At 48.7% G+C, this 27,514-nt stretch overlaps 1 protein-coding gene across 1 annotated transcript; it reads left to right on the top strand.

Moving 5' to 3' along the window:
• Positions 1-378: 378 nt before the first annotated feature.
• On the top strand, positions 379-9,380 carry MEX3D (mex-3 RNA binding family member D). The gene is made up of 2 exons (XM_035121012.2): positions 379-1,440; positions 6,593-9,380. The coding sequence occupies exons 1-2, from the start codon at positions 756-758 to the stop codon at positions 7,843-7,845; spliced, it is 1,938 nt and encodes a 645-aa protein (XP_034976903.2). The 5' UTR covers positions 379-755; the 3' UTR covers positions 7,846-9,380.
• The last annotated feature ends 18,134 nt before the right edge of the window (positions 9,381-27,514 follow it).

Genomic DNA, 27,514 nt, shown 5'->3' with positions numbered 1-27,514 from the left:
TTTAAGGTGCTACTGAAGGAATTTTTTTATTTAGGAAAGAGGGAGGGGGAAAGGATGGAAGGAAGGAAAGGGACGGGAAGAAGGAAAGAGGGAGGGAGGAAAGGAAGGAAAGGGAAGAAATGAAGGAGGGAAGGAAGGATAGAATGAAGGGAAGGAGGAAAGGAAGGGAAGAATGAAGGAGGGAGGGAGAGAAGGAAGGATAGGGAGGGAAGGGAAGGAAGGAAGACGATCCGCAGCAGCAGCAGCAATCCCCCCCCTTCCCGTTGCCCCCCCCGGGTCCAGGGAGGCGAGGAGGGCGTGGCTGTGATTTGCCCTCCCTCCCCCTGCTTCTCCCCCCTGGGCGCATGCGCCCTCCCGGCCGCTCCTCCCGGCGCCGGCTCTCATTGTTGGGCACCGGGTGACGCGCGGGCGTCGCGGGGCGAGGCTGGGGCGCCTTGTGGGTGCGGAGGGGTGGCAGGCTTGGCTCCCCTCCTCCTCTTCCTCTTCCTCCTTTCCATCCTTCCTTCCTTCCCTCCCTCTCTTCCTTCCTTTCTTTCTCTCCTCCTCCTCCCTTGGATGGGCTTGCAAACCAAAGCGGGGGGCTGGGCGAAGGGGCTGGGTCTGGGGCGCGCGCAAAGGCGGGCGGCAGCTGGGGGCGGTGCGGAGCCCCCCCCAAAGCCGGCCGGGCTCCCAGGCTGGGGGGCCAGCAGGAGGAAGAGGAGGAGGAGGAGGGAGAGGGAGGAGGGGGCCGGGTTCAGGGGGAGGACCCGCCTGCCATGCCAAGCGCCCTCTGCCAGCTGGAGGGGGGCCCCGGCACCTGCTGCCCCCCTCCCGGCTTGGGGAGCCTGCTTCTGAACCCCCAGGTCCTGCCCCCCGCTTGCTTCGACCCCGACGCCATCCTCCTCCCCAAGGGAGGTGGCTCAGAGCATCCTTCTCCTCCTCCTCCTCCTGCGCCGGAAGACCACCAGGGAGATGAGGATGCTGAGGATGGAGATGGAGATGATGGAGAAGAGGACCCCTCGGCCGCTCTCCGCTTCGCCCTGGACCAGCTCTCCATCTTGGGCTTGGCCAAGGATGGGGAGGAGGAGGAGGAAGCGGCTAGAGGAAAGGCGGAGGAGGAGGGTAGAGGAGAGGAGGAGGCGCAGCAGCAGCAGCATCAGGAGGAGGCAAAGGATGGAGATCCTGGACCACTTGAGGCAGAGGGGCTGGACCACTTTGCCTATGCCGGAGGAGGAGGAGGAGGAGCAGCGCTGCCCCTCCTGGGGCCCGAGGGTGGCAGCGCCCGCCCAGCCGAGATCTTTGGGGCCTTCCCGGCCCACTTGGGGCACCCCCACACCCCGCAGCCCCCCCTGCTGGCCGGGCCCCTGGGCAGCATCGGCAGCCGCAAGAGGAGCGTCAACATGACCGAGTGCGTCTCTGTGCCCAGCTCGGAGCATGTGGCCGAAATCGTGGGCAGGCAAGGTAAATCCACAAAACCGTCAATGGATAGGTAACCGTGGGGGTGGGGGCGGGGGGGGGCTTCTGGTTTGCTTTGCCCACCTTGAACAGGAGCCCAGCAGGTAAGGAGCGACGGGGAGACACTTTCCGAAATGCGCAAATAATAATTTTATTGATTATACCCCACCCACCTGGGGTTATTCCCATTTGCATTGCCAGGACACCCACCTAGTAAAATTCACGTGGGGGTGATGGTCATTATTATTTTTTGCATGGGGGGGGCTGTGTTTTCCCGGAGCAGCCTCTCTCCTTAACTTTCTTTTAACCAAGAAATAAAATGGGCATCTTTTAGGCAGCGCCTTGCGAAGAAAAATCCCACTCTCTCTTGGAAATGGGACTTTCGTGGAGGGAGGGTGGAATTAGAGAACAGGCATGCTTGGGGGAGCTAAGCTAGAGGACACCCCGCCCCCAAATGGTCTAACATAAATATATGTTTACTGTTTTCAACATAGGATGGAAATTGAGGGAGGGGGGTATCTCTGACTTCCTCCCCACCCACCCCAAAAAAATCCCCACCACCACCACATTGCTTACCACCTGAATTTATAAATGCAGCCCTATAGAGCTTTTTCTCACAGGTTTTAAGGCCTCAAAAGATCCCTCCAGCCAGGAAATGCCTTAAACTTCAGGCCTATCTCATTTCTGCTTTGGGGTGAGGGTGGGGGGAAATCCCAAACAAACCCCAAATCCTTTTGTTCTTCTGTATCCTAGGAACAGAGAGAAGGGAAGGAAGTTTGGGGAGCGCTTGACTTTTTTTCATCCCAAAGTGAATTAAATCAATGTCTCTTTTATATCTGTCTCTCGCTTTTATAATTCGGAGAGAGACACACACACAGAGAGAGAGTTTAGGGATCTATGATTTTGGAAGGGGGCGGGGAAATCCCTCCTCTCTGGGAGACCCATGTCTGCCTGGGGGCAAGGCTTGCCTCACTTTGCAGAGCAACAAGACCCAGGTAAAACTGTCGAACACTTTGAACCTTCCACCAAATTTAAATAATAATAATTAAAGAAAAATGGGTTGCATCCAAACGAGCTCTGCTCAGGGTCGATGGGCCTGGAACGAACGGGCCTGAATTTCAGTGGCCTTACCCTGAGTAGGATGAACTTTGCCATCAGTCCTTTCTCCCCCACCGGAAAAAAAAACCCCTCCCCAAATTCCTGATGGACCTCCGTGTTGCCATTTGCTCTGTGGGCAGCTTTCTATCTTGTGGTTTTGAGATGCGCTTCCAAACTTCACCTTTTCAAAACAAACTTCACCCCTTTTTAAAAAAACAAACAAACCGACCTGTCTTTTGATTCCCTGCTTGGAAAAAGGGAGATATATATTTTAAAAACGGGCCAGAAAGGAGAGTAGGTCGAATATGAAACCTCCGCCCCTTTCCTTTTTGCAAAAAAAAAAAAAAAAAAATTACGGATGAAAGCAAACCTGCTTTTAAAGCATCTGTTTAGGTTTTGCAAACAACTGAAATGGAACAGTATCACACTCTTCCTGCTTTAAGCGTGGAACCGGTTGTGACGTACAATTCCCCCCACCCCAACATTTCCCCAAATCTATATATCTAAGGCTGGGCTTCCCGTGTACTGCAAACTTCCCTTCCTTTGTCCCTTCAGCCCTCCATCCTTAAGAGGCCTGAGCTGCTGTGCAATGTTCCTGGATTTCCAACTTATCGTTTTGGGTTTTGCTTGGGTGCAAATATTTTTATTTTCCCTAACGTTTTTTTTGGGGGGGGGTGCATCTCTCAACCCCCCCCCCCTTTAATCTTTGCTTTGTTCCCTTTGTGAGAGGGGCATGCTGTCTGGGAAGAAGTGACATCACGTTCCCTGCTTCCGATTGGGCTGTTCCGGGAGCACACACACCCTCTGCCCGCCCCCTGGACCACGCCCCTCTTAAATTCAGCTCCTATGCCCAGCTTCAATTTTTTGCACACAAGAGGGGATGGGGGGTGGGAGATGCATTGGGGTCAGGGCTGGATTTACATATAAGGTAAACAAGCTCTAGCTTAGGGCCCCGCTCTCTTGGGGGGGGGGGTCCAAAAAAAAATTAAAGGGAAAAACAACAACCTTGATGTACATTTCCATAATACAAGATAAAACACAAATAAAATAAAACCTTCATACAGCAACAGTGTTTTGTGTTGTGTAGGCTCCTGTGATGTATTATTATTATTTCATGTTATAGCAAGTGTCCAGAGACTAGAGTATGAGTCTTTGTAAATGGTGTTTCTAAAGGAACTTTTATTATTACCAAATGCCAATGTGTTTGCATTATTTAGTTTGTCATGAATAAAAAAAAATCATTTTAAGTTAGAGCTTAATAATTATTTCACAATTCATATACTTAATTGTATTTCACTATTCGTATTTTTTGTTTGTTTGTTTAGTGGTTTAGTCGTGTCCGACTCTTCGTGACCCCATGGACCAGAGCACGCCAGGCACTCCTGTCTTGCACTGCCTCCCGCAGTTTGGTCAAACTCATGTTCGTAGCTTCGAGAACACTGTCCAACCATCTTGTCCTCTGACGTCCCCTTCTCCTTGTGCCCTCCATCTTTCCCAACATCAGGGTCTTTTCCAGGGAGTCTTCTCTTCTCATGAGGTGGCCAAAGTATTGGAGCCTCAGCCTCAGGATCTGTCCTTCCAGTGAGCACTCAGGGCTGATTTCCTTCAGAATGGAGAGGTTTGATCTTCTTGCAGTCCATGGGACTCTCAAGAGTCTCCTCCAGCACCATAATTCAAAAGCATCCATTCTTTGGCGATCAGCCTTCTTTATGGTCCAGCTCTCACTTCCATACATCACTACTGGGAAAACCATAGCTTTAACTATACGGACCTTTGTAGGCAAGGTGATGTCTCTGCTTTTTAAGATGCTGTCTAGGTTTGTCATTGCTTTTCTCCCAAGAAGCAGGCGTCTTTTAATTTCGTGACTGCTGTCACTATCTGCAGTGATCAAGGAGCCCAAGAAGGTGAAATCTCTCACTGCCTCCATTTCTTCCCCTTCTATTTGCCAGGAGGTGATGGGACCAGTGGCCATGATCTTGGTTTTTTTGATGTTGAGCTTCAGACCATATTTTGCGCTCTCCTCTTTCACCCTCCTTAAAAGGTTCTTTAATTCCTCCTCAATTTCTGCCATCAAGGTTGTGTCATCTGCATATCTAAGGTTGTTTATATTTCTTCTGGCAATCTTAATTCCGGCTTGGGATTCATCCAGTCCAGCCTTTCTCATGATGAATTCTGCATATAAGTTAAATAAGCAGGGAGACAATATACAACCTTGTCGTACTCCTTTCTCAATTTTGAACCAATCAGTTGTTCCATATCCAGTTCTAACTGTAGCTTCTTGTCCCACATAGAGATTTCTCAGGAGACAGATGAGGTGATCAGGCACTCCCATTTCTTTAAGAACTTGCCATAGTTTGCTGTGGTCGACACAGTCAAAGGCTTTTGCATAGTCAATGAAGCAGAAGTAGACGTTTTTCTGGAACTCTCTAGCTTTCTCCATAATCCAGCGCATGTTTGCTATTTGGTCTCTAGTTCCTCTGCCCCTTCGAAATCCAGCTTGCACTTCTGGGAGTTCTCGGTCCACATACTGCCTAATCCTGCCTTGTAGAATTTGAAGCATAACCTTGCTAGCGTGTGAAATGAGCGCAATTGTGTGGTAGTTGGAAATCTGCATTCAGTTTCCTGTATCTTTCCCTATCTCCCTTGCATTTTGCTTGCCTCCTCTCCTCCGCTATTTGTAAGGCCTCGTTGGACAGCCATTTTGCTTTCTTGCATTTCCTTTTCCTTGGGATGGTTTTCGTTGCTGCCTCCTGTATAATGTTACGAGCCTCCATCCATAGTTCTTCAGGCACTCTGTCCACCAAATCTAAATCCTTAAACCTGTATCTCACTTCCACTGTGTATTCATAAGGGATTTGATTTAGATTGTATCTTACTGGCCCAGTGGTTTTTCCTACTTTCTTCAGTTTAAGCTGGAATTTTGCTATCAGAAGCTGATGATCTGAGTTACAGTCAGCTCCAGGTCTTGTTTTTGCTGACTGTATAGAGCTTCTCCATCTTTGGCTGCAGAGAATATAATCAATCTGATTTCGATGCTGCCCATTTGGTGATATCCATGTGTAGAGTCGTCTCTTGTGTTGTTGGAAGAGAGTGTTTGTGATGACCAGCTTGTTCTCTTGACAGAACTCTATTAGCCTTTGCCCTGCTTCATTTTGAACTCCAAGGCCAAACTTGCCAGTTGTTCCTTTTACCTCTTGATTCCCTACTTTAGCATTCCAATCCCCTGTAATGAGAAGAACATCCTTCTTTGGTGTCATTTCTAGAAGGTGTTGTAAGTCTTCATAGAATTGGTCAATTTCACTTTCTTCAGCACCGGTAGTTGGTGCATGAACTTGGATTACTGTGATGTTAAAAGGTCTGCCTTGGATTCGTATCGAGATAATTCTGTCATTTTTGAGATTGCATCCCATTACAGCTTTTGCCACTCTTTTGTTGACTATGAGGGCCACTCCATTTCTTCTACGCCGCGGGATTCTTGCCCACAGTAGTAGATATGATAGTCATCCGAACTGAATTCGCCCATTCCCGTACATTTTAGTTCACTGATGCCCAGGATGTCAATATTTATTCTTGCCATCTCATTTTTGACCACATCCAGCTTACCATTATCCATGGTATATTCATATACTTCTTCTTAACTGTATTTCAGTTTGACCATTACTTTGATAAAATACATATTTTGTTATGTGCAAATGGCTTTAGATACCTATTAGGTCAATCAGTGGCCTTATAGCATATATTCAACACACACACACACACACACACACACACACACACACACACAAACAGCGACAATTTGTTGTTGACAAAGGACAGCTGGACATAGAAAGGGCCCCGTTACCTTCAGTAGCTGAGGGCCACATCAAACCTAAATCTGGCCCTGGCCGCAGTAGTGACATACATAAATAACCTTTTTTGACACCTGGGTATTTCGGTCTGAAATATCCCCAACAAAAAGGACTCTGGTTTACTTGGGAAAGTACTTTTGAACATTTATTTCAACCGCGAGCTAACATTTTGACCTTTTCTCTTCCCCTTCCTCCTTTCCGCCCGGCTCCAGGGTGCAAGATCAAGGCCTTGCGAGCCAAAACCAACACCTACATCAAGACCCCAGTGCGAGGGGAGGACCCGGTCTTCATCGTGACGGGGAGAAAAGAAGACGTCGAAATGGCCAAGCGCGAGATCCTCTCGGCCGCCGAGCATTTCTCCATGATCCGAGCCACGCGGAACAAAGCCAGCGGCACGGGGGGCTCGGTCCTGGGGCCCCCCAACCTCCCGGGGCAGACGACCATCCAGGTCCGCGTCCCTTACAGAGTGGTGGGGCTGGTTGTGGGTCCCAAGGGGGCCACCATCAAACGCATCCAGCAGCAGACCCACACCTACATCGTCACCCCCAGTCGAGATAAGGAGCCCGTCTTCGAGGTGACCGGGATGCCCGAGAACGTCGACCGGGCGCGGGAGGAAATCGAGGCGCACATCACCATGCGCACCGGCTCTTTTGTCGATGTAAACACCGACAATGACTTCCACTCCAATGGCACCGACGTCTGTCTGGACCTCCTGTCCGGTGGCCCCTCCAGCCTGTGGTCGAAAGCCCCCAACCCGGCCCGCCGGGCCCTGCCCGGCCTCCGCAGTGACACTTCCCCAGCGGAGACCTTTTTCGGTGGCCCCGTTTCCGATGGAGCCCCCAGCAGCCCCTTTGGCTCTGGCTCCAGTGGCTTCCCCTTCAGCGACACCCCGGCCGGTGCGCTGGGCTCAGACGACGGCGACTTTGCCTTCGACTTCCTCCCCTTGGATCTGGCGGCGCCCGCCCACATCTGGTCTCCGTTTGAGCCCCCCGCCGACCCCCTGCAAACCTTCAGCCGGTCTTCCTCCTCGTCACACAGCGGTACTTCCCAGCGCCGCAAGAGCACTCCGCGGCACTCGCCCACCTTCCCAGAGGCCGCAGCGGCTCTGGAGCACCCCCTCGCCCGGCGCATCCCAAGCGACCCGGTCAACGCCCTCCCCTGGCTGCCGCCGCAGGGCTCCCTCTCATCGTTCTCCAACAGCACGGGCTACTCCTCGTCGTCCTCGCTGCCCGGGAGCCTCTCAGCCGCCTCGGGGTCCCCCACCGACTCCACCGTCTCCGAGGGCCCCCGCAAGGCTTCCCGCGAGTGCATGGTCTGTTTCGAGAGCGAGGTGATCGCCGCGCTGGTGCCCTGCGGCCACAACCTCTTTTGCATGGAGTGCGCCATGCGCATCTGTGGCCGCTCCGACCCTGAGTGCCCCGCCTGCCACACGCCCGCCACGCAAGCCATCCACATTTTCTCGTAGGCGAGGCGGGTCCCCGGGGTGGCCGGCGGCCCCGTTTCCCCACCCCACCCTTTTACGAAAACACGGCCGGCTTTTTGTGAACTTTCAAACTGTTTCTATGAACCTCTTTTTTTATATAAAAAGCACACACATAAACACGATGATTTGCGGCGGGGAGGGGAGCTCAAAACTCATCCGTTACGCCTTCGCTGCGTAATAAGCAAGATTTGGAGGTGGACGGGAGGGGAATTAAAAAATTTGGGGGAGCGGGAGGGCGGGGATGAAAGCAGATTTGCAGATTTCGAGAGGTGGGCCGACGGAAATATATTTTAAAACGATATTGTTTACAGGATAGCTTTAACTCTCGATCCGGGCACAACCTTTTTCTCCAAATAGCAGTATTTTCTTTCTCGCTTTTTTTTTACAAACACTAACGAAGGGAGCGAAAACCGAGGTCCGCATGCACTTTGAAAGGGGCCATGGTTGTATGTTTTGTTGTTCTTTAATCGAGAACACTGTCTATTAATATTTTTGAATATACGTTTTTTTGGGGGGGGGTTGGGGTTTTGCGGTTCCGGGTTTGTGGATTGCGTTTGGCTCAGTTCTACAGAACTAGTGTCAACGGGCCAAATTCACACCACGCATTTAAAGCAGAATAGCGCCACTTTGAAGAGTCCTGAGAATTCTGGGAAGTATACTTTTGAGGCGCTGAGAGTTGCTAGGACACCTGCACCCCGTTTCCCTCTTGGCGCTACAGTTCCCAGGGTAGTTTAGCAACCAGCCCCTCTTCCCAGGTAACTCTGGGAATTGTAGTTTTTACCGAGGGGGACTGGGGGTGGTCTCCTCCCCACTCTCGGCGCCCTGAACAAACTACGCTTCCCAGGACTTTATGGTGCCACAAACGCGGCCGTTATTCATGTCCCCGGACTGACGTTGGCCATGCCCACGGATCGCAATGGGTCTACTCTGTGTAAATGCCCAATCCAGCCCAATGTATCTGCCTTCCTTAGTCATACGCAGAGTAAACCCCTTCAGTGGGTTTAAATTGCATCAAACTGTTGGTTTTTGCAATGAGTCTTCTCCAGTTATGGCTGACGTTAGAGCTCAGGCATATTTAGGTGGACATACATATGTAATTTTTGTTGGTAAGACAAAGAAAACCCCGCTGTGCCCCCCCTCCCAAAAAAAAATCCATGCCACGAGAAGTGTGGGGTCATTTGGGGGTTCACCACAATCGGAAAAGATCGGGGGAATCGCCCATTATGCCAATTTAAGTCACAAATACGCACACACAGAAAGGAAAATTTGCCTGTATTCAGGGTTAGACCCATTTAAACGAATGTCCGTTAATTTCAGTGGGCCTACTCAAGAGCGGGGGCTAAACATTTAGTTGTACCCCATTATCACTCGTTTTCTTTTTCTCAGCCTGGTTGTTTTTTTTTAAAGAAAACTTATTTTTTACTTCTGTGTATATGTAGGGAATTTCTAGGGGAGAATAATTTACTTTATTGAATAAATTTTAAGAACTAAAATATATTTTATTTTTTAAAGAAAGTGGGGGGGGCTGGGACGGGGGGCGGAGCTTTATCCCGACTGTGGCTAAAGTTCTCATATATATATTTGGTGATCTCACTTGCCAATTACAAGAATTGTATGCAGAGATTTATTTTTTTGAACTTTCAGAGCCTTCTTAATAATAAGAATAAAATAATAAGAAGAATAAAGACTTTTTTTGCTACCGATGAAGAGCTTGTGTTTTGCAGCGTGGGGTCTGGGCGTTATTGTGGATAAACTTTCAAAGTTTAAGCATGTATCGTGCCTTACAACAGATTCTGGAGGGGACGTCCTGGACCTAAGCATTCCCCGGGGGCCAAATGTCTGGCCCTGGGAACACCCACCAAGCCACATTGCCAAAATTAAAAAAATGCACCTGGGCCCTTTGGTAAGTTGGCAACCTGAATAAGCAGAGGCACTGCAGCCAATGTGTGCATTTGGCAACCTCACAAGCTAACGTTCCTTAGAGACATTTACGCTTATGAGATACTCATAAACGATACAGTGGTACCTTGGTTTTCAAACTTAATCCGTTCCAGAAGTCTGTTCCAAAACCAGAGCGTTCCAAAACCAAGGCGCGCTTCCCCATAGAAAGCAATGCAAAATGGATCCATCTGTTACATACTTTTAAGAACAACCCCTAAAACAGCAATTTAGCATGAAATTTGCTGTCTTAACGAGACCATCAAGCCATAAAATGAAAGCAATAATCAATGTGCTGTACTATAAAATAATTTAGACAGTATTGTAGATGATAAAAATTAAAATATTTTTTTTCTTACTGCACTGATGATAGTCCGTGTTTGAATTGGGGGGGGGGCTTTTTATCCATTTCTGCAGTCATACAATCAGTAGCTGAACTGGGTTCCGCACAGTCACAAAAACAAATGAACCGAAAAAGCCTCAAAAACAAAAACGCAAAATAAAAAGCAAACTTAATCTGTTCCGGAAGTCCGTTTGACTCCCCAAATGTTCGGAAACCAAGGCGTGGCTTCTGATTGGTGCAGGCGCCCCGGAAACAATAGCTGACAGCCGCGTTGTACATCCGGCTTCCGAAAAACGTTTGAAAACCGGAACACTTACTTCCAGGTTTTTGCCGTTTGGGAACCAAGGTACCACTGTACTTTTAAAACATGTTTCGAGCTTTAAATTCTATTTGCCCCCTCGCTGGCTTTCCTCTGGGCAGCGAGTCTCAGCACCCCAGTTTTAAGAAACTTTCCCTCCCCACAAATCGAAGCACATAACTCGTAAATCGCCGGCAATGACCCAGACAGCTGGGTAGACCTTGCAGGGTCGCCGGGAGAACCATTCGCACAACCTTGAACACCTTGGAGGGAAGGTGGGCTACGAACCTTAGAATTAAATAACGTGAAACAAATTCCTTTTTCTTTTCCTAAAATTTATGGATGTAAAACACACACACACACGACCTCAGAGCAGTTTCACAAAAAGACAGAAATAAGGAAAAAATTACAATCTGATGTTTTGGACTCTCATTCCTTGGAGGTTTCAAAGCAGAGGTTGGGTGGCTGTCAATAATGGATGTTTTGGCTGAGATTCCTGCCTCACAGGGGGTTGGGCTGGATGACCTCTGGGGGTACCGCCGAACTCTGCGATTCCTCAATATCCATCACCGATAAACAAAGATATTCTTGTCTGCTCCGCATCTGTGGGCCAAGGGAGGTGGGTTTGTTACCCTATCTTTAATAGATGCCGAAAATCTAAAAGATGCCCGATACCAGCAAGGCATGCTGGGTAGCCTGAGAGTCTTCTAAATGATTTGAATTGGTTTGACATATAATCACATTGCAGCACTTTGTACCCTCTTATTTTATCTCTCTGGCTTGACTGAACCTATCGACTTCCCTCCCTCCCGTCGGACGGTTTACAAAATTAAACTTTTCATCTTCTTTGCGTTTTGCTTCGTTTCCTATCCTTGTTATATCATCATTACCTAAAACATTATATGACTCAACCTGAATAGGTAGCAATTTCACCTTACAGATCTTCAGATAGCCCTGCTAAGGATGTTGATTGCTTACAGTTGTCTTTCAAATAGAATATAAATTTGGTCCAGTCTTTTTGGAATGCTTGGTCTCGCCGGTTCCGGGTTCTTCCCGTCAGTTTCGCCAATTCTGCAAAGTCCATCATCTTCATCCACCACTCTTCTTTCGTTGGTAATTCCTGTTGTTTCCATTTTGGGGCTAATAAAATTATTGCCGCAGTTGTTGCACATAAGAACAACTTTTTATCTTGTCTCGGTATCTCTCTACCCACTGTACCCAATAAAAAAGCTTCTGGCTGTTTTTTTTTTAACAAAGGTGTTTTTAAACATTTTCCTTAACTCATTATATATCATTTCCCAGAAAGCTTTTACCTCCTTATATATCATTTCCCAGAAAGCTTTTACCTCCTTACACGTCCACCGCATATAGGAAAAAGTACCTTCCTTTCCCTTGCATTTCCAACATTCATTTTTTGTTCTATACATTTTGGCCAGTTTAACTGGTGCCCCAGCCAACTTGGCTCAATGGGGATTCGAATCCTGCTCTCTCCTGGGTCCCCGTCCGGCGCTCTAACCACTGCACAGTGCTGCTTCTCGACATTGCTCTCCCAAGAAGACAGGCTCCCTGCCCCGAGGACATCGCAGTTCCCAATTTTGACACAGGGGAGGCTGGAGATTTAAAAAAATATCCTTGACTTTAAAAAAAAGCCACAATGCCAAGATTAAAATGCACCTGGGTCCCTTTGGTAAGTTGGCAACCCTAATAAGCAGAGGCGCTGTGGCCAATGTGCGCATTTGGCAACCTCATAAGTTAATGGGTTTTTTTTTTAAAGAAATATCTTATAAAAAAATACAGCCTGCCATAATTAATGGATTTTAGGAATACAAGGAGCTGCTCATCTCCTTTCCTACCAGCAGAGGGCGGCAGCGGAGAATAAAAACGTGGCTTTCGAATAAATCTGAATTTTTTAGCCAGACCTGAACTTGCACTTGATAACTCAACCTCGGCTTCTCAATTTTGCCAACAAAGTCATACAGAAAGAATCTGCGTTTGCTGTCTCCTATTGCAGGTAAGACTTACCCAAATATCTTCGCCAGGGAATCGTTTTAACCTACCGTTTTATTAATTTTATTCTTTTCTTAAACTGCCTTGAGTTGTTGTTTTTTTGTTTTTTTGTTACAAGTGGTGCACAAATTGTACGAAATGAAATAAAAAAAAATAGTGATAGCTGAAGACGTGATCTTTGGTTTCGATCAGTTTCTAATTTTACCGGTTTCAAATTCGGTCCTCCACACTCAGATTGAAAATTTTCTTTTCCTTTCCTTTCTTCCTCAAGGAAGTTCTCTGGATATCCTGAAGCTTGTATCCAATTTTTGCACAGATATTTCCAAAATCACTTCCCTTGACGTAATAAATTACAGCGCCGTAGAGTTTGAGGGGACCCCGGGCGGGCATCTAGCCCAGCCCCCTGCAATGCAAGAATCCTTCCCCCAATGTGGGGCTTGAACCCACCACCCTGAGATGAACAAGCTCATGCTCTTGCAGGTGAGATACTTCTCTGTCATTTTCACAAATATATGCATTTATATCTCGCTTTACACTACTATATGCATTTGGTGGTGATTTGCAGGCAAAATTCGAGAAGCGGGAATCTCCAAGATCGGCTGCATAGGGAGATCCTAGACATTGGCACACACATCGCCGAATTGGGGCCTGAGAGCACCTTGGCCCTCAGGATTGCGGGCTTTGAAGCCAGTGCTGTGCCCAGGGCCGGATTTAGGTACTGAAGGTAATGGGGCCCTTTCTATGTCCAGCTGTCCTTTGTCAACAACAAATTGTTGCTTTTTTGTGTTGAATATATGTTGTTGTTTAGTTGAGTCTGACTCTTGGTGACCCCATGGACCAGAGCACGCCGGGCACTCCTGTCTTCTACTGCCTCCCGCAGTTTGGTCAAACTCATGTTCGTAGCTTCGAGAACACTGTCCAACCATCTCATCCTCTGTTGTCCCCTTCTCCTAGTGCCCTCCATCTTTCCCAACATCAGGGTCTTTTCCAGGGAGTCTTCTCTTCTCATGAGGTGGCCAAAGTCTTGGAGCCTCAGCTTCAGGATCTGTCCTTCCAGGGAGCACTCAGGGCTGATTTCCTTAAGAATGGATAGGTTTGATCTTCTTGCAGTCCATGGGACTCTCAAGAGTCTCCTCCAGCACCATAATTCAAAAGCATCAATTCTTCGGCGATCAGCCTTCTTGATGGTCCAGCTCTCACTTCCATACATCACTACTGGGAAAACCATAGCTTTAACTATACGGACCTTTGTCGGCAAGGTGATGTCTCTGCTTTTTAAGATGCTGTCTAGGTTTGTCATTGCTTTTCTCCCAAGAAGCAGGCGTCTTTTAATTTCGTGACTGCTGTCACCATCTGCAGTGATCAAGGAGCCCAAGAAAGTAAAATCTCTCACTTCCTCCATTTCTTCCCCTTCTATTTGCCAGGAGATGATGGGACCAGTGGCCATGATCTTGGTTTTTTTGATGTTGAGCTTCAGACCACATTTTGCGCTCTCCTCTTTCACCCTCATTAAAAGGTTCTTTAATTCCTCCTCGCTTTCTGCCATCAAGGTTGTGTCATCTGCATATCTGAGGTTGTTGATATTTCTTCCGGCAATCTTAATTCCGGCTTGGGATTCATCTAGTCCAGCCTTTCGCATGATGAATTCTGCATATAAGTTAAATAAGCAGGGAGACAATATACAACCTTGTCGTACTCCTTTCCCAATTTTGAACCAATCCGTTGTTCCATATCCAGTTCTAACTGTAGCTTCTTGTCCCACATAGAGATTTCTCAGGAGACAGATGAGGTGATCAGGCACTCCCATTTCTTTAAGAACTTGCCATAGTTTGCTGTGGTCGACACAGTCAAAGGCTTTTGCATAGTCAATGAAGCAGAAGTAGACGTTTTTCTGGAACTCTCTAGCTTTCTCCATAATCCACATACTGCTTAAGCCTGCCTTGTAGAATTCGAAGCATAACCTTGCTAGCGTGTGAAATGAGCGCAATTGTGCGGTAGTTGGAGTATTCTTTGGCACTGCCCTTCTTTGGGATTGGGATGTAGACTGATCTTCTCCAATCCTCTGGCCATTGCTGAGTTTTCCAAACTTGCTGGCATATTGGGTGTAGCACCTTAACAGCATCATCTTTTAAAATAGTTCAGCTGGAATATCATCATTTCCACTGGTCTGGAGAAGGAACTGGAAAACCACTCCAGTATTTTGCCAAGAAAACTCCATGGACAAAGACAACAGGCATATTAAAGTTGAATATATGCTATATGGTCATTGATGGACCTAATAGGTATCTCAAGCCATTTGCCCATGTTGCCCTACAACCAGTCCATGCAGAATGTAGTCACCGAATATATATAAATGAGCAAATCAGTGATATTTTAGGGAGCAGGCTAACAGGCGGGGGCCATGACTTACATCCTAGGAGCCTACACAACACAAAACACGGTTGCTGTAGATAGGTTTAATTTTATTTGTTTTTTATCTTATATTTTGGAAATGTACACCCAGTTCCCCCCCTTTAATTTTTTTGGGGGCCCCCAAGAGAGTGGGGCCCTAAGCTAGAGCTTGTTTAGCTTATACATAAATCCGGCACTGGATATTGGGACAACTCAGTAACCCCAGGAACGATTTCGCACGGACTATGTGATTCTTCCACCATCGTTCGGACGGACAGACGCTTGATCCCACGTCAATAACTCATGGACTCTGCTGATTTTGCCGCCGTTCTGCTCGTCCGATGGTCTTCTTCGATGGTTTGCCCCCCTTCCTGGAAACGCTTAAACCAATCGTATGCCGCCTTTCAAGTTACAGCTTCATCTCCGTACAAACGGTGAGCGTTTTGTGGGTTTCCGGTACCGATTGTACATTCAGATATTTCTCGCTGTCCGGTTTCTGTGACCGTTTGCCAAACTTGTATGATCTCTAATTCTGCAGCCAGGCTTTTGAATGGCACTGGCTAGAAGGGCTCTCTTTGCAGTAGCTCCATTGCCTACTGGTTTGTTCTGGGCACAACAACTTCAACAACAACCAGGGGTTTTTATCAGGGGAACTCACCTGGACTCAGTTCCAGAACTTCTCCAGAACTTTCATGTAGATGCCATTCTAGCAAAGAAAAGAGGTGTTCGTGCTGAGTTCTGGCACCTCTTTTTTTCTAGACAAATAGCACTAATAATAACAATAATAATAATATTTATATGCCACCCATCTGGTTGTTTTGGGGGGTGCAATGGGGAGGAGAAGCCAGACACACATCCTTGAAGGAAAAGTGGGTCACAAATATAATAATTTATAACATGCACTGCTTATAAACGCCACCTCCAACTCCTCGAAAGATTCCATCAACGGTGTCTCCGGAAAATTTTACACATCACTTGGGAAGACAGGCGAACGAATGCCAGTGTACTGGAAGAAGCAAAGATCACCCATGTCAAAGCAATTCTTCAACATCAACTTCATTGGACTAGTCTTGTTGTGCGGATGCCTGATGACCGTTTTACAAAGCGACTCCTCTATTCCGAACTTAAGAATGGAAAGCGTAATGCTGGCGGTCAACAAAAGGGGTTCAAAGACTGTCTCAAGGCAAATCTTTAAAAATGTAGTATAAACACCAACAACTGGGAAACACTGGCCTGCTGTGAGTGCTCCAGTTGGAGAACAGCCTTGACCAAAGGTGTCCTGGGCTTTGAAGACACTCGAACTCAGGACGCAAGGGAGAAACGTGCTAAGAGGAAGGCACATTTGGCAAATCCACACCATGATCAAATCCCGCCTGGAAACCAAAGTCCCCACTGTGGAAGGACGTGTGGATCCCGAATTAGCCTCCACAGTCACTTACGGACTCACTGTTAAGAGCGTGTTTATGAAAGGCAATCTTACTCGGCTACGAGGGATCGCCAAAGAAAGAAGAATTACATAATTCATTGGTTTCGTAAAATTTATACGATGCTGGATGGTGGTGGTGGGGGAAACCTCAAAGCAGTTTACATAATGATGAAATGATAAAATCAATCAAAAAAACAACTCTCAACCCTACTTTAATGCAGTCAACAAGGTGGCAGAGGTTTTATAAGCAGAGGTTGGATGGACACCTGTCCTGGATGCTTGAGCTGTGATTCCTGTATTGCAGGGGGTTGGACTAGATGACCGCTGAGGATCCCCTTCCAACTCCTCTGATTCTCTGACTAGCTAAGCTCTGAGCGTGGCTGATGCTGTTTCCCATCTCTGTGACATCTCCCCGAGCCCCAGTGACCTGATTCCGGTTTTTGCAGATAGAGAGGCAGCGTCCCCACCCCCTTACCAAATCTTTTGAGGTCACCCAAATGAGGCTGCTCTCCCGCAAACGCCGCGTTTACGCAACACGAATCGGGGCAGCGACCAGGCCCTGGGCTGCTTGGGGTTGGCGGTGATGCCAACAATGAAGATAATTCGAGGGTGGGAACGTAGCCCTCTGCAAAGCGGCCCTCTGGTCCAAATCTCTGCCTCGGACTCACGTCCTTTTCCCCCTGCCCTCATCTCCTCTCTAATTGTCCCGAATCACCGATGGCCATTGATGGATCCCGGTTGCCGTGGCAATAGATGAATAGGGACCAGAGATTGGCCACGGAAAATGGAGCGAGGAAAAGGATGCTTAATGCTTTATTATTATTATTTTTTCCACCTGGTAACAACTAAATCTCTCCGTCTGTCTATATTTGTTGTGCTGGAGACGAAGCCATTTGGTAGCGAATAATAAAGGCTGTGAATGGACGGCAGGCCTCTTTTTCATGCCTCGGAGACAGGCAGGGGGTCCGCAAGGAATAATAATAAGAAGAATAAACTCTGTTGCCTTATAGGGTGGGGGCTGTCCTCAAGTTATTGTGCGAAGGGTGTGTGTGTTTGTGTGTGTGTGTTTTGATAAGAGAAAGGAGCATTGCTTATTGTCCTGCCAGGCAGAACAAACAAAAAGGATGTTGTGGGTTTGTAGGACACCGTAGAATCTTTGTTGTTGTTGTTGTTTGTGTGTGTGTATGTGCGTGAGCTGGGAAGTGAATTGGTTTTCCTTTGAAATGTGTGTCGAGGAGGAGGGGGCGGAGGGGAGAGCTCCGGGCTGCTCCCCACCGCAGAACCGGAGATGGGGGAACCTCCATGGTCAGGAGCAGTCTACCTCTGTCCGCCCTGTCCATTCGGGGCAGGCAGCAGAGGTCCTAGTCGTGGTCACCCCATCGCTGGAGGTGCCAGGCTCCATGTCGGCAGACACAGAAGGCTAGCCTGGTTTGGGGATATTTTGGTTTCCGTTTGGAAACGAAGGCTGGTCTGTTAGGGCCTCCTGGCACCCTAACTACGGTACTGTATGCCCCCGAAGGACCAGGTGCGCAGCCTGGGGGTCATTTCGGACTCACAGCTGTCCATGGAGGCGCAGGTCAATTCTGTGTCCAGGGCAGCTGTCTGTCAGCTCCATCTGGTACGCAGGATGAGACCCTCCCTGCCTGCAGACTGTCTGGCCAGAGTGGTGCATGCTCTGGTTATCTCCCGCTTGGACTACTGCAATGCGCTCTAAGTGGGGCTCCCTTTGAAGATGACCAAGAAACCACAACTAATCCAGAATGCGGCAGCTAGACTGGGGACTGGGAGCGGCCGCCGAGACCACATAACACCGGTCCTGAAAGACCTACATTGGCTCCCAGGACGTTTCCAAGCATAATTCTAAGGGTTGGCGCTGACCTTGAAAGCCCTAAATGGCCCTGTATACCTGAAGGAGCGTCTCCATCCCCATCGTCCAGCCTGGACACTGAGGTCCAGCTCTGAGGGCCTTCTGACGGTTTCCTCCCTGCAAGAAGTGAGGTTACAGGGAACCAGGCAGAGGGCCTTCTTGGCGGTGGCGCCCTCCCTGTGGAACTCTCTTCCACCAGATGTCAAGGAAATAAACAACTACACAACTTTTAGGAGACATCGGAAGCATGGGTGCAGCCCATATTTTTGTCTAGCTTTTATTAATGGGGGGGCAGAACCTCAAATTTGTATTGATTTTGATTGATTTCAGGGTTTCCAATCCGCTGCAACGCAGGAATTTCAACTGAAGGAATTTTAACCTCTGCTTAAAAATCTCCAAGGAAGGAGTGTCCTTCTGGGGGAATCCGTCCCACTGTCAAGCAGCTCTTACTGTCAGAAAGTTCTTCCTGATGTGTTGAGTCGGAATCTCCTTCCTTGCAACTTGAAGCCATGCGTTCGAGTCCTACCCCTCCAGAGCAGGAGAAAACAGGCTCCCCTCCCCTTCTTCCATGCGTCAGCCCTTCAGATATTTGAAGAGGGCTGTCCTATATCTCTTCTCAGTCTCCTTTTCCCCAGGCACAACGGACCCAGTTCCTTTGACGGCTCCTCATCAGACTTCGCCAAGATGGCGGCACCCAAGCTGAGGCCTGTATCAGCCGTGGTCCGCATGGTCCCTCCAAAAATGCAGTTTAAAATCCGCACAGCATTTAGCACATCGCAGTTGCATAAAAATATTTAAGCAGTCCGCTGGGACTCTTGGCCATTCCCAAGTGCTCCCCAGAGGGGGCGAAGGAGCCTGAGAATCACTACCCAGCGGGGTATCTCAGAAAGGGCATTGGCGGGCATCGCGCCATGTGCTCTGATCAGCTGCCCAAGACCTCCTGCCCGAGAGGAGGCAAATTCCCTTGCAAAATTGACATGGGTCTCGTCCGGCCTTTGTTCACAGCCCTCCAAAATGGCCTCCAGTGGAAGAGTAGAGGGTGTTTTTTGGGGAGGCAAGGGCGATGCTTCAATCCCACCCAACATTGCCTGGCGATGCTTCAATCCCAAATTCTCCTTTCGAAGCCTTTGCCGCTGCCGCCGCTCTTTCCCCAGCCTTTCCAGGTTTTGTTTTTTCTCCGTCTGGGGGTTCGCCCCACGTGGTGTGTGCCCCCCAACAAAAAACAACAACGCCCCACCCTGCAATAAGCGGCAGAACCACACCCGTTAAAAACCACTTTGGAGCTGGGCTGTCAGCCCCGATCTATCAGCGCCGACTCCCACCGCCATCTTTCCCCCTCAATGAGCTGATCTCTTCCGACGGGCCATGGCTCCGGGAAGGGGGGCGCTCCGCCTGCGCCTGGCGTGGCTTGACGGAGGAGTGGGGAGGGGGGGTGCCGGCGATCTGCCAGGCCGTGGGGGGCTAATGCATCCTGACAAGGAGTGCGGTGTCAGCCAACAAGTTCCCCCCTGCCCTGCTATCCCCACCACCTTCCCTGGGGTGAAGGCGAGGGCCCGGGCGGACGTCCTCATGGCACATCTGAATTCTGGCGAAGAAATATCCGCCATGTTGCAACAGAAAGATAAAGATATGCCTTGCACTGGGTACACCCCCTCCAATGTTTCTCTCGTGGAAATAGGGACGTCCTATTCCATCCCCTCCAACGTTTCTCCCGTGGAAATAGGGACGTCCTATTCCATCCCCTCCAATGTTTCTCCCGTGGAAATAGGGACGTCCTATTCCATCCCCTCCAACATTTCTCCCATGAAAATAGGGACGTCCTATTCCATCCCCTCCAACGTTTCTCCCGTGAAAATAGGGACGTCCTATTCCATCCCCTTCAACATTTCTCCTATGAAAATAGGGACGTCCTATTCCATCCCCTCCAACGTTTCTCCCGTGAAAATAGGGACGTCCTATTCCATCCCCTCCAACATTTCTCCCGCGAAAATAGGGACGTCCTATTCCATCCCCTCCAACGTTTCTCCCGTGAAAATAGGGACGTCCTATTCCATCCCCTCCAACGTTTCTCCCGTGAAAATAGGGACGTCCGACCTATTCCATCCCCTCCAACGTTTCTCCCGTGAAAATAGGGGCGTCCTAAGGGAAAGCGGGACATTCTGGGATCAAATCAGAAATTGAGACGGTTTCTGTAAATCCAGGACGTCCTATTCTATCCCCTCCAATGTTTCTCCCATGAAAATAGGGACGTCCTATTCCATCCCCTCCAACGTTTCTCCCATGAAAATAGGGACGTCCTATTCCATCCCCTCCAACGTTTCTCCCGTGAAAATAGGGACGTCCTATTCCATCCCCTCCAACGTTTCTCCCGTGAAAATAGGGGCGTCCTAAGGGAAAGCGGGACATTCTGGGATCAAATCAGAAATGGAGACGGTTTCTGTAAATCCAGGACGTCCTATTCTATCCCCTCCAACGTTTCTCCTGTGAAAATAGGGACGTCCTATTCCATCCCCTCCAACGTTTCTCCGATGGAAATAAGGACTTCCTAAGGAAAACTGGGACATTCCAGGATCAAACCAGAAACCGGGATGGCTTCTTTCAGTCCAGGACTGTCCCCAGAAAATAGGGGCCCTCGGAGCGTCTGTCATGGTGCCTATTGGGTAGTGCCTGTGATTCTTCCTCCGACTCTGCAAGTTTTTCCTGCCTGCTGAAAGTTTTTAGGCCGTTATTATCTTGGCGCAGAAATCTCCAATAAACATTAACTGACAACATTGCCAAATACCTAGGTTGGCCCGAGGGCCTTTGCTTGGTAAGTCTCATTTAACAACACAAGATGCATTTTAATCCTGACACATGGCCAGCACGTTTTGTTTTTTAATTATTTTTATCGTGCTGGTGCAAAAATTCAGGGCTTCTCAGTTCAGGGGGAAAGGGGCCCCCACATTCAGCTTTTGAGGATTTTCACGCATGGCCTGCCGTTGAGTCCCATTTCTGGCCGATTGTCCTATTAAACAGGCTCTTCCACGAGTAACCATGCAACTTTAATGCCTGGTACTTGCTGAAATATTCACGGCGCCATCAGAGCAAAGGAATGTGTAAATTGCATGAAAAGCTTTCTGGTATTCCCCCCCCCCTTTTTGCATCAATTATTTTGCCCCACGCATTTTTAACAAGGCTCCCGTTGCGGAATAGAAATGGTAGTGGGGAACAGCAAGGTGCGTTTTCGAAAGGGATTGTGCCGTTACATTAGAGTACAGTTCCATGCATGTAATCATAGAATCTTAGAGTTGGAAGGGCATCCCCAAAGGTCATCTAGTCCAACCCTCTGCAATGCAGGAATCTCAACTAGAGAATCCATGGCAGGTGGCCAGCCAACCTCTGCTTAGGAACCTCCAAGGAAGAACAGTCTGCCACCTTCCATCCCATAGTCAAATGGCTCTGACTGCCAGAAAGTTCTTCCTGATGTTGTGTCGGAATCTCCTTCCTTGTCACTTGGAGCCATGGGTTCGAGTTTTACCCACCAGAGCAGGAGAAAACAAGCTTGTTCCGTCTTCCATGTGACAGCCCTTGAGATATTGGAAGATGGCTCTCCTCTCTCCTCTCAGTCTCCTCTTTTCCAAGCTAAATGTACCCAGCTCCTTCAACCATTCCTCATCAGGCTTGGTTTCCAGACCCTTGACGATCTCGCTCACCCTCCTCTGCCCTGCTTGTCAACATCCTTCTTAAATTGAGGCCCAGAACTGGACACAGTATTCCCGCTGGGTTCTGACCAAGACAAAAAAGAGAAGGGAGGTATGAAAATAAATAGGTGGGGGCAGGTAAGCCCCCACCCTGCAAAATCTATCACAAGATGTGGCAAACAGACTCCATTTGAGTGGCAAAATGTGTCTACTTGGTGGGGGGCTCAAACATTTTATTGGAGGGCCATACTGTCCAACATTTCTCCCATGAAAATAGGGACGCCCGATTCTATTCCATCCCCTCCAACATTTATCCTGTGAAAATAAAAGGTAAAGGCGCCCCTGACCATCAGGTCCAGTCGTGTCCAACTCTGGGGTTGTGGCACTCATCTCGCTCTATAGGCCGAGGGAGCCGGCGTTTGTCTGCAGACAGCTTCCGGGTCATGTGGCCAGCATGACAAAGCTGCTTCTGGCGAACCAGAGCAGCGCACGGAAATGCCGTTTACCTTCCCACCGGAGCAGTCCCTATTTATCTACTTGCACTTTGATGTGCTTTTGAACTGCTAGGTGGGCAGGAGCTGGGACCGAGCAATGCGAGCTCACCCCGTTGCAGGGATTCGAACCACTGACCTTCTGATCAGCAAGCCCTAGACTCTGTGGTTTAACCCACAGCGCCACCTGTGAAAATAGGGACATCCTATTCCATCCCCTCCAATACTTCTCCTGTGAAAATAGGGACGTCCTATCCCATCCCCTCCAACATTTATCTTTTGAAAATAGGGATGTCCTATTCCATCTCCTCCAATATTTATCTGTGAAAATAGGGACATCCTATTCCATCCCTCCAACGTTTCTCCCGTGAAAATAAGGACATCCTATTCGATCCCCTCCATTTCTCCCATGAAAATAGGGACGTCCTATTCCATCCTCTCCAATATTTATCTGTGAAAATAGGGACATACTATTCCATCCCTCCAACGTTTCTCCTGTGAAAATAAGGACATCCTATTCGATCCCCTCCATTTCTCCCGTGAAAATAGGGACGTCCTATTCCATCCTCTCCAATATTTATCTGTGAAAATAGGGACATACTATTCCATCCCTCCAACGTTTCTCCTGTGAAAATAAGGACATCCTATTCGATCCCCTCCATTTCTCCCATGAAAATAGGGACGTCCTATTCCATCCTCTCCAATATTTATCTGTGAAAATAGGGACATACTATTCCATCCCTCCAACGTTTCTCCTGTGAAAATAAGGACATCCTATTCGATCCCCTCCATTTCTTCCGTGAAAATAGGGACGTCCTATTCCATTCCCTCCAACATTTCTCCCATGAAAATAGGGGTGTCCTATTCCATCCCCTCCAACATTTCTCCCATGAAAATAGGGGCGTCCTTAGGGAAAGCGGGACATTCTGGGATCAAATCAGAAATTGAGACGGTTTCTGTAAATCCAGGACTGTCCCTGGAAAATAGGATCTGGGGAGTTGAGGGGCTCCTGCCCCTAGGAACGGATTCCTCTGCCAGGGGGCACCTGCCCTCTTTGCCCACCCCTTGTGTATCTCCTCCCCACATGTATTTCCTTTACGCAATATCAGCCAAACCCGGAAACAATGCGCCACACACTCTTCCTCGAAGCATCCTTAACCATTGCTGAGCCAGAAGAGTGGAGACCTGTGTGGGGTTGTGCAGTGAGAGCATGTTTCATGGGGGGGGGGCAGCCAAGAGGGTTTGCTAGCCCCCCTCCTGACACCGGAAAGCTCTTTGCCAGCATCTCGGGCCTAATGGAAAAGTCGTGTCGGATTAGCCCAGCCGCGGTGAGAGCCCCATCTGCCTGCTCGTGGGCCGCCCCGAGGGGGTGGCGTCGCAGGGGGGGCAGCCATGCGTGATGGCAGATCTGGGCCACTGTGCCAGGGCGCGAGCGGAGCATGCGAGACCCGCGCTGTGGTGGGAACAGTTGTGGGGGGAGGCACGGCGCTCCATCTCTGGCCAAGGTTTCCGAGAACGAAAAAATGTGCTTCTTAAGGCCATGCAATTCTGCGTGCCTGTTGTTTCTCGTTTCATTGCGCTGACTCTTTTTTTCCCATCCCGTTCTGACATTGCGCACGGATATGCGCCGAGTTGGAAGGGACCCTGAGGGTCATCCAGCCCCACCCCCTGCAGATTGAGGTTAAATCCTGACACGACAGGAGTACCATTTTTGGGGGGACAGGAGGCGGGCGGATGGGGGGACTTCCTGGTCCTGAATGAGGTAACTGTGCCCCCGAAGGACCAGGTGCGCAGCCTGGGGGTCATTTTGGACTCACAGCTGTCCATGGAGGCGCAGGTCAATTCTGTGTCCAGGGCGGCTGTCTACTATCTCCATCTGGTACGCAGGATGAGACCCTCCCTACCCGCAGACTGTCTGGCCAGAGTGGTGCATGCTCTATTTATCTCCCACTTGGACTACTGCCATGTGCTCTACATGGGGCTACCTTTGAAGGTGACTCGGAAACTGCAACTAATCCAGAATGTGGCAGCTACACTGGGGACTGGGAGTGGCCGCCGAGACCATATAACACCGGTCCTGAAAGACCTGCATTGGCTCCCAGTATGTTTCCGAGGACATTTCAAAGTGTTGGTGCTGACCTTGAAAGCCTTAAATGGCCTCAGTCCAGTACACCTGAAGGGGTCTCTTTCCCCATCGTTCAGCCCAGACACGGAGGCCCAGCTCCGAGGGTCTTCTGGCGGTTCCCTCCCTGTGACAAGCGAAGTTACAGGGAACCAGCTAGAAGGCCTTCTTGGTGGTGGCATCCGTCCTGCGTAACACCCTCCAATCAGATGTCAAGGAAATAAACAACTATCTGACTTTTAGAAGACACATTGAGGGCAGCCCTGTTTAGGGAAACTTTTAATGTTTGATGTTTGTTGTGTTTTTAATATTCTGTTGGGAGCCACCCAGAGTGGCTGGGGAAATCTCTTCACCGCCATCCACCCTCCAATTGCCTCCAGGCACTCACACAGGACCTTCACCGCCTTCACTGGTTCTGATTTAAAAGAGAGGTAGAGCTGGGTATCATCTGCATACTGATGAACACCCAGCCCAAACCCTCTAATGTTCTCTCCCAGCGGCTGCATGTAGATGTTGAAAAGCATGGGGGAGAGGATGGAGCCCTGAGTCTAGCCAGGCCAGAGCAGTTTGGGGCTGGAAACAGGCCGCAGTGGAACGGAAGCATCTCTGAGTGCGATGAGACGAGGGCGGGGAAATATTCTTACTGCGAAATAGCGTTCTTTCCCTCCCCTGTTCCCTGCTTCCGTCACCCAGGTTGCGAGGGCAGCAATATCCAGCTGTGGCATCCGGCTCCTGGCTGGCCCAGTGGGTTGGCTCCGCTGCAAAATGGGTTCAGCACGCGGCTGCCATGTGTGTAGCCGCCCCTCCCCTCTGCAGCCCCAGTTATCGCAAGCCTTGAATGGTGAATAAGCAGCTAGCTTTGCCGTAGCAACTCAGCCAGAGCTCAGCTCTCCGTTAGGGAGGAATCGAGGGGAGCCAAACAACTGCGCTTGTGAGCGCAGCGCACGGAAAAACTAGGCCAAATGAAAGTGTAACAGCTGTTCCCAAGCCTCCAACGTTTCTCCTGTGAAAATAGGGACGCCCGATTCCGTAATCATCATGGTAATAATTTAATCATCATAGTAATAATTTTATTATTTTTATACCCCTGCCCATCTGGCTGGGTTGCCCCAGCCACCCCGGGCAGCTTCCAACGTATATAAAAACACAATGAAACATTAAAAAAAAACACTACCAGGCTGCCTACAGATGCCTTCTAAAGGTTGTCTAGTAACTTATCTCCTTGGCTCGATGGTCGCATAACTACATCCCCCCCTCCCGTTTCTCCCATTAAAGAGGGACATCCAATTCCATCCCCTCCAACGTTTCTCCCCTGAAAATAGGGACGTCCTATTCCATCCCCTCCAATGTTTCTCCCGTGAAAATAGGGACGTCCTATTCCATCCCCTCCAACGTTTCTCCCCTGAAAAGAGGGACATCCTATTTCATCCCCTCCAACGTTTCTCCCCTGAAAATAGGGACGTCCTATTCCATCCCCTCCAACATTTCTCCCATGAAAATAGGGACGTCCTATTCCATCCCCTCCAACATTTCTCCCGTGAAAATAGGGATGTCCAAAGGAAAAGCAGGACATTCTGGGATCAAATCAGAAACTGGGATGGTGTCTGTGAATTCAGGACTGGAAAATAGGGATACTCGGAGAGTCTGCTGTTTTCAGGCATTCCACAAAGCAGTCTGAATTTCGAGGTTTTGTGGACGGGGAGTTTTCCACCTGCCATGGCCACGTAGGGCGGGAAATTATTCATTGTCTGCAGAAAAGATGAACCCAAGCCATTTCCACTGTCTTCCATCGCTCGCTGCTCCTTCCCATTGGTTGAGACTGCTCTGATGTCACAGAAGGTTCGCACCCCCCCTTGAACTCGCCGGAGGATATTATTGGAATCAAGAAGTCACAGGTTACAAACTCAGGCTAAGCAAATATCGAGACATATCCATTCCACGCTTGTTTCAGATGGTTCCTGCCGCTTCCCGAAAAACGTGTCGGAGTCGAGGTGAGTTTTAAGGTCTTGTTTCATAAGTGTTGGACTTTGCTCTCGGAGATGGAGCTTGTAAAAGAAATGGTTATTATATGACGGTTTTACAAGGAGGATGGAAACACAGCATGGGCCACCGCCCTAAATAGCCCGTCTTCGCACCAAAGTAGGGGAAATCAAGAGATCTACAAAGGGCTTCTTTCTTCTAAAAATGTTTTGGGTTACTCTCATTTAGACTCAAGAAAACTACAGTTTTATCGTTCGAATTGGGAAAAAATAAATACAGCAAATGGACAAAAGTACAAGGGTTCACAAAATGTTTAGGGGTATGCGTACCCCTGCGTCCCCCCCAGAAAAAATGATCTACAAAACCTCACAGTCTGCAGTGAAAACAGAAGTCCAAATTTTTTGGAGGGGGGGAATAGCCTTTGTATATTTTTTTTCCTCTTGCTGCCAGCATCTGGCTGGAAATGTATTTTTTTTTTCAAAAAATTATTTTGACAACGATACAAATCCAATATTACGATAAACAAAAGAAATCTCGACTTCCCCACCCCTTTTGTGGTCTCTAATTTTAATTTGTAATGCTGCATTCCCCAACCCCCCCCCCCCGTTATTCCAATTATTGATGACCCCCTTGCTTTCCTTTCAATTGCTGGGGTTTTATTTTAACCCTATCAGTGTTTGATTACGTTTCAAGGATAGGTTTTAAACCATTGGGATTTTATCTGCGCTGCTTTTAATGTGCTCAAGACTGGGAATCTGGTGCCGAGCTCCTTTCCTCCATGAATTTGCCCCGGTTCCTTCCAAACTGGTGCCCTCTGCCCGCATCATGAGGTCGGGAGTTCCACAGACCATGCTGGCCTGTCAACACCAGGCCTCCAATTTTGCAACCGATATTGTGCACCCTCCTCATTGGGTCGACAATCTTCGCATTGCATTGTGAAAAGAATGCAAGGTCATTTCTTTTTTTCTTTTAATTTTTAAAAGTTTTTATTCAAACTTTTCAAATTTATACATTTTATTCATTTTACAATCATTTTAACATTTCAGAGTTTGACTTCCTTTTTTACACATCACTTGGGAAGACAGGCGGACGAATGCCGGTGTCCTGG

This window comes from Zootoca vivipara, chromosome 6, assembly GCF_963506605.1.
Source record: "Zootoca vivipara chromosome 6, rZooViv1.1, whole genome shotgun sequence".
NCBI lineage: Eukaryota > Metazoa > Chordata > Lepidosauria > Squamata > Lacertidae > Zootoca > Zootoca vivipara.
The sequence above is the reverse complement of the archived record's forward strand: the minus strand, read 5'-3'. Positions and strand labels throughout refer to the sequence as shown.